Source organism: Oncorhynchus gorbuscha, linkage group LG17, assembly GCF_021184085.1.
Source record: "Oncorhynchus gorbuscha isolate QuinsamMale2020 ecotype Even-year linkage group LG17, OgorEven_v1.0, whole genome shotgun sequence".
Taxonomy (NCBI): Eukaryota; Metazoa; Chordata; class Actinopteri; order Salmoniformes; family Salmonidae; genus Oncorhynchus; species Oncorhynchus gorbuscha.
The window spans coordinates 28,751,030-28,758,657 of NC_060189.1; the positions used below are offsets into that span (position 1 = coordinate 28,751,030).

The window sequence follows — 7,628 nt, forward strand, 5'->3', positions numbered from 1 at the left end:
CTAAGCCTACAGGACAGTGTGTGCCCTCAGGCATGGAGGAAAGCAAAAGTCATTCCATTGCCAAAGAATAGCAAAGCACCCTTTACAGGCTCAATCAGGCAGTTAGTAAACTTTTGGAAAAAGTTGTGTTTGACCAGATGCAATGCTATTTCACAGTAAACAAACAACAGATTTTCAGCAGGCTTATAGGCAAGGGCATTAAACATGTACGGCACTTACACAAATGACTGATGATTGGCTGAGAGAAATTGATAATAAAAAGATTGTGAGAGCTATTTTGGTAAGACTTCAGCGGAGCATTTGAGATTATAGATCATAATCTGCTGCTGAAAAAAACATGGCTTTACATACCCTGCTTTACATCCCTCATCTAAAAATGTCGCTGGAGAAAGACGTTTTACATGTCCCCAACCGATAGTGTTTTATATTTCAATTATTTGTGTTTTGTGTAACTTATTTGTTAAACTTATTTTGTACATAATGTTGCTGCTACCGTCTCTTATGACCGAAAATAACTTCTGGACATCAGTACTGAGATTACTGACCACGGACTAGCAGAATCCTTTTTTTCCTTTAACGAGTCTGATAAACCTGACACGAACGACATACTGCTTCCTCGGGAACAGGCCCAGATCCCCGTGATTTGCGTGAAGACGAAATGGAGAAAAAGGGGCCAAAGGGCGGGCTGCCTTCTGAGAATTTGTAGGCAATCGAATAAACCCCCACTCCCTTCCATTCTGCTAGCAAACGTGCAATCTCTGGAGAATAAAATAGATGACCTACGTGGAAGATTAAATTACCAACGGGACATTCAAAACTGTAATATCTTATGCTTCATGGAGTCATGGCTGAAGGACAACACTGTCAACATACAGCTGGCTGGTTATACGCTGTACCGGCAGGATAGAACAGCAGTGTCTGGTAAAACAAGGGGGGGCGGACTATGTATTTTTATTTTAAAAAACATCTAGTTCACGATATCTAAGGAAGTCTCGAGCTATTGCTCGCCTGAGGTAGAGTATCTCATGATAAACTGTAGACCACACTACCTACCTAGATAGTTTTCATCTGTATTTTTCGTAGCTGTTTACATACCACCACAGTCAGAGGCTGGCACTAAGACAGCATTGAATGAGCTGTATTCCGCCAGAAGTAAACGCTCACCCAGAGGCGGCGCTCCTAGTAGCCGGGGACTATAATGCAGGGAAACTTAAATCCGTATTACCACATTTCTATCAGCATGTTAAATGTGCAACCAGAGGAAAACAAACTCTGGACAACCTTTACTCCACACACAGAGACGCATACAAAGCTCTCCCTCGTCCTCCATTTGGCAAATCTAACCATAATTCTATCCTCCTGATTCCTGTTTACAAGCAAAAATTAAAGCAGGAAGCACCCGTCACTAGATCAATAAAAAGTGGTCAGATGAAGCAGATGCTAAGCTACAGGACTGTTTTGCTAGCACAGACTGGAATATGTTCCGGGATTCCTCCGATGGCATCAATTAAGGAGTACACCACATCAGTCATTGGCTTCATCAATAAGTGTATCGTTGACTTCGTCCCCACAGTGACTGCACATACATACCCCAACCAGGCAACGTCCGTTCTGAGCTAAAGGTCTGAGTCTGTAATACCAACATGTTTTAAGCTCAGACCATGCAGCCATTACAAACTAGATGATGCAAGCCTCTAAACTACTTCTATACTCGCTTCGAGGCAAATGGCATGCCACACTAGGCCACAGGGCCAGTCGGATTACCAGGACGTGTACTGCGAGCATGCGCTGACCAACTGGCAAGTGTCTTCACTGCCTTCTATTGCATGCCACACTGCCTTTTCCCACCTGGACAAAAGGAACAACAATGTGAGAATGCTATTCATTGACTACAGCTCAGCATTCAACACCATAGTGCCCTCAAAGCTCATCAATAGGCTAAGGACCCTGGGACCAAACACCTCACCTCTGTTTTCACTTTTATTAAATACACCATGAACATGGATTATCCTAATACCTGTGTGATAACTGGGTGCAGAAACAATGGAGCTCTGGGTAATCTCAAACAAGGTTTACATTGACTTTCACAAATTGTGCAACAACAGTTTTGGTAATTGTTTTGAAAATCATTATCACTTATTTCAAATTCTTTGTCATCTCAACGCGTCAGAATTCATGCCTTTTTTATCTGTTATGAGGTTTGCTGAGCTTCTTACATTTTCTTTTGAGGTCAGGAGTGAAAAACAAACAAACAGTCTACTTATTTTGAATTGCACTGAATTGTCTACAACTGTAAGCGTTGATTTAAGCCAAACCTGGGAGCTATTGTGCAATTCTAAAATCTCTCAGTGAAAAATCCCATTTCCCATAAATAGAACAGCTATTTCCCAGTACACATCTGGTGCATCTGTCTTCTTTGGTCTCATGGGAAACCAAATTAACATTACTGCCTGACTGTAGAGGGCTTCTGTCATGAAATAATATCTATAACTACAGTAGATAAACATCAACATAAATCATAGCACCTTGTGGGCTTTTCTAGGATCCATGAAAAGTTCAAACCTCAGTAAGTCCTCAATAAACGAGTCAAGAAAGCATATTCAATCACACAAATGGGATCAGTGACTGTACTGGGATCAGTGTACTGTATAACCATGATCAGTCATCTTTTACGGACCAGGCATTATAAATCACACCACTCACACCTAATATGGGCTGCTCTTGGATCAGTAAGAAGCCAGAAGCAAAGTACATCCTTGCCAGCAATTCACAATTGGAGCTATAGTACCATTGTAAGGGAAATTACCTCGAAACAAGGCCAGTTGTAAACTGCACATGACTAAAGGGCTGTCCCAAATGTGAATTTGTATCCTTCTGGATGTGAATTTTCAGCAAAGCCACAGTTATCAGGATAATCACATTGGCACAGTAGGCATTTGGTTTTTCGTTATCTTACCTTTTCTAACAAAATGCCCTAGTTGTGACTAAGACTAATCTTTGTACACTACATCCAGTGTCTATGCCGCTCATTAGAACTGGGACAATGGGAGCCTCTCTTGGGAGCCATTGAGGTATTGGGAGCTATTTTGCCTTGTGAGTCATAGGACACTATGAATTAGAGAGTCCACAATCATAATGAAATTGTTGCAATCCCTATTACTAGCCTGTTCAACCTCTCTTTCGTGTCGTCTGAAATTCCCAAAGATTGGAAAGCAGCTGCGGTCATCCCCCTCTTCAAAGGGGGGAACACTCTTGACCCAAACTGCTACAGACCTATATCTATCCTACCCTGCCTTTCTAAGGTATTTGAAAGCCAAGTCAACAAACAGATTACCGACCATTTCGAATCCAACCGCACATTCTCCACTATGCAATCTGTTTTCCGAGCTGGTCAAGGGTGCACCTCAACCACGCTCAAGGTCCTAAACGACATCTTAACCGCCATCGATAAGAAACAATACTGTGCAGCTGTATTCATAGACCTGGCCAAGGCTTTTGACTCTGTCAATCACCACATCCTCATCGGTAGACTCGATAGCCTTGCTTTCTCAAATGATTGCCTTGCCTGGTTCACCAACTACTTCTCTGATAGAGTTCAGTGTGTCAAATTGGAGGGCCTGTTGTCCGGGCCTCCGGCAGTCTCTATGGGGGTGCCACAGGGTTCTCTATATACATCAATGATGTCGCTCTTGCTGCTGGTGAGTCTCTGATCCACCTCTATGCAGACGACACCATTCTGTATACTTCTGGCCCTTCTTTGGACACTGTGTTAACAACCCTCCAGACGAGCTTCAATGCCATACAACTCTCCATCTGTGGCCTCCAACTGCTCTTAAATACAAGTAAAACCAAATGCATGCTCTTCAACTGATCGCTGCCTGCACATGCCCGCCCGTCCAGCATCACTACTCTGGACAGTTCTGACTTAGAATATGTGGACAACTACAAATACCTAGGGGTCTGGTTAGACATTAAACTCTCCTTCCAGACTCACATTAAACATCTCCAATCCAAAGTAAAATCTAGAATTGGCTTCCTATTCCTATTTCGAAACAAAGCATCGTTCACTCATGCTGCCAAACATACTCTCGTAAAACTGACTATCCTACCGATCCTCGACTTTGTGGATGTCATTTACAAAATAGCCTCCAATACCCTACTCAATAAATTGGATGCAGTCTATCACAGTGCCATCTGTTTTGTCACCAAAGCCCCATAATACTACCCACCACTGCGACCTGTACGCTCTCGTTGGCTGGCCCTTGCTTCATACTCGTCGCCAAACCCACTGGCTCCAGGTCATCTACAAGACCCTGCAAGGTAAAGTCCCCCCTTATCTCAGCTCGCTGGTCACCATAGCAGCACCCACCCGTAGCACGCGCTCCAGCAGGTATATTTCTCTGGTCATCCCCAAAACCAATTCTCACTTTGGCCACCTCTCCTTCCAGTTCTATGCTGCCAATGACTGGAACGAACTACAAAAATCTCTGAAACTGGAAACACTTATCTCCCTCACTAGCTTTAAGCACCAGCTGTCAGAGCAGCTCACAGATTACTGCACCTGTACATAGCCCATCTATAATTTAGCCCAAACAACTACCTCTTCCCCTACTGTAATTATTTATTTATTTTGCTCCTTTACACCCCATTACTTCTATTTCTACTTCGCACATTCTTCCACTGCAAATCTACCATTCCAGTGTTTTACTTGCTATATTGTATTTACTTCGCCACCATGGCCTTTTTTTTGCCTTTACCTCCCTTATCTCACCCCATTTGCTCACATCGTATATAGAATATTTTTTCTACTGTATTATTGGCTGTATGTTTGTTTTACTCCATGTGTAACTCTGTGTTGTTGTATGTGTCGAACTGCTTTGCTTTATCTTGGCCAGGTCACAATTGTAAATGAGAACTTGTTCTCAACTTGCCTACCTAGGTAAATAATGGTGAAATAAATTAAAATAAATAATAAAATACACTGCTCAATCATCATGGTGAGCCAGACACACCAAAACACACAGCGACATTTGAGTGTCAACGGTTTAAATGGATGCACGCAAACAAAACTTCAAATTGACTGGGTCAGCCCTAAATAAAACAGCCTAGAATAGCTCTTACAGTATCTGTTCTGTTACAGCAGATAATACTTTCTGTGTTGTTGTCTTGGTGATAAAGGGGATGCAAATGCAAGCTCAGTCACTCATTCTGACACCAGACAAGTTATTTGGGAATTTAAACAAGCTTCTATCTGGGGAAATGCAAGAGACTGACACAAGAACATGTTAAATCTCAAAGGTATTTAAAACTTTGAATAAAATATATGTCCTGGAGTCCTACTAGGTGTACAGGCTTTTGCTCCAGCTCTACTCAAACACATCTGTTAATATTAATCAAGGTCCTGCTGAGCAGCTGATCAACATTTAAAACCAATTTAACTTTCATTTTATTTAATTTTATATGGAAAGTATGCAATGTTAACTGCTCACCGCCAAGTCCAGGTCGTAATCGGTTGTCGTAGCCATCCAGAAGGCTGTCCAGGATCCGGGTGAACAGAGTGATATTGTTTTTGAAGGCTTCTGAAGCATATGCCGATGATTCCACTCTTGATCTATGTAGGTAACATTAAGTAGCAGAAACATCAATGATTAGGAGAGATGTGAGGGGAAAATTGACATATATGAGAAAAACATTGTTTTTGTGTGTTTTCCTAAGGAACATAAAAACCTAATTCAACCTCTCTCTGCCAACTTCCTCTCTTGAAATTGGACAGAGCACTACGGGAAAAACAATTGTTCTGTAGCCATCTATTAAGGACCACAAAAGTGAATTAATGTGGCTCAGTTGGCTTCTTGCAAAGACAACCGGCCTCTCTCTCTCATTTGTTCATTATAGAACAGACAATTCCACCTCACCAAAGAAATTCCTAAACATTTCCGAAGATAAATGAAGGAAGGCACCAAGAAATCGAGCATCAATCGATTATCACATTACTAAGTTTTCTTTCTTCAGATTCATACAAATGTTCTAACTTCCTGGAGCTGTGCGCAATCTCCACATATAGTCTCCTTTTCAGGTCACCGCGCAATTGGTGTCTCCGCTCACCACACAAATTGTGCCAGCCACCATGTTATCACGATAATAAAATTTAAATAAAATGTATTCCAATCTGAGAACCATTTAGAGTGGCCAAAATTGAGAAGATTTAGAACGTGCAGATGCAGTGCACGCAAACACCGCTTACTGTTTTTTCTATTGATTGTTTATTTTTTAATAAGAAAATTCAACGAAACTTACCTTGACTGCCACAGTACCATCATCGAGAAGAACACCGCTAGATAATGTGATAAATCCAACCGCTTGGTCATTGCTGAAATACAAACCTACAGAATGGGAGGATGCCTAATTAAAGGCAATATTCAGAGCCCGAAATTCCATTCATGAAGACATTCGATTAAAATGCTAAGCAATACCATTCATTCTGAATTATTGTCTTATGTTAACAAATTAATGCAAACTAATTCTATAAACCTTTTTCTCTATCCAAAATCAAATAGTCATGCGCTGTATAGTCTATAAAGTCCATGCAAAGACATCAAATGTGATGGAAACATGCAAAACACAAATAAATTCGACCACTCCATAAAAAACATGATACATATATTTTTTTAACATATTGAAGTTATTGAAAACTCCATTATTATTTGCTGGAATGGAGAGCAAGAAGATGTTTTATTATTATTATTATTATGTTTTGAAAACGTTTTGGAAATCATCAAACCTTCAAGTCAACTGTCACTTAGACGCAGAAAAACAAAGAGGCGATTGACAGCTAGGCTACCTGACTAGCGCAAGGTCCCCCCTTTGATTTTCTTTCTGAGAACTCAGCTGTAAAGTTGCACCCAAGAGCACTGTGCATTATCTAAATTACACCACGGAGATTTGGCAATGTACTCGGAGTGCGCGTAAAAATGTTGATTGTATTCCAAACCCTGAAAAATCCAAAAGACTGAATGTAGCTCTGTCCATCTGTATCCAAGTGCCGTGGTTCACAATTATATTCGATATTGGCTCCCGCCTTTCACCTGTAACGGAAGCACCCGCGCGCCCAATTCCGCGTGGCTCGAGCCACGGAGAAAAGTGAGGAAGACGAGCGAGTCAGAAATACTAGGTCCTAGAGATAGCTTCCACCATTTGACCACCAGAATAAATCCCAGATGTGATTTCCAGGGACAAATGTATGTTTGAGGGTTCTGGAAAAGCTCTTTCTCTGCAACACAAAGCACACCACCACCATGTAAAAACTAGAACTGGTCTCAAGTAAAGGAGTTGGATAGATGCTAAGATGTTATTTGAGGCACTTTGGATGCGCTCAAGAGGCTGCGTGACTTCGCCTATCCTAATTAACTCAGAAATGAACATGGTCTCAGGGCAATTGGTATTATTGTGTGACAATCCATTCAGTATGATACTGTATATTAGGTTACATTATGAATGGAATAGCAGTTGTACAATATCATATGCATTCTATGACATATACTATATTAGACTGTATCTTACCCGGTTATAAAACAGCATACAAATTGGATGACATTACCGTATTACATTTGTGTCATTTAGCAGACTAA

The 7,628-nt window shown here is 41.2% G+C and overlaps 1 protein-coding gene across 2 annotated transcripts in view; it reads right to left on the reverse strand.

Annotated features, from left to right (window-relative positions):
- The window catches only part of LOC124002086 (gamma-aminobutyric acid receptor subunit alpha-2-like), a 42,646-nt gene extending 35,363 nt beyond the window's left edge, over positions 1-7,283 (reverse strand). The window contains exons 1-3 of one of the 2 annotated variants that reach the window (XM_046309349.1): positions 6,842-7,283; positions 6,298-6,383; positions 5,490-5,611 (exon numbers count right to left, since the gene is read on the reverse strand). In XM_046309349.1, coding sequence (XP_046165305.1) covers positions 5,490-5,611; positions 6,298-6,383; positions 6,842-6,919 — 286 coding nt within the window. In that variant the 5' untranslated portion in view covers positions 6,920-7,283. Of the gene's footprint in view, positions 1-5,489; positions 5,612-6,297; positions 6,384-6,781 lie in introns of both variants that reach the window. The other variant, XM_046309350.1, reaches the window with a different exon arrangement.
- Positions 7,284-7,628: the final 345 nt, after the last annotated feature.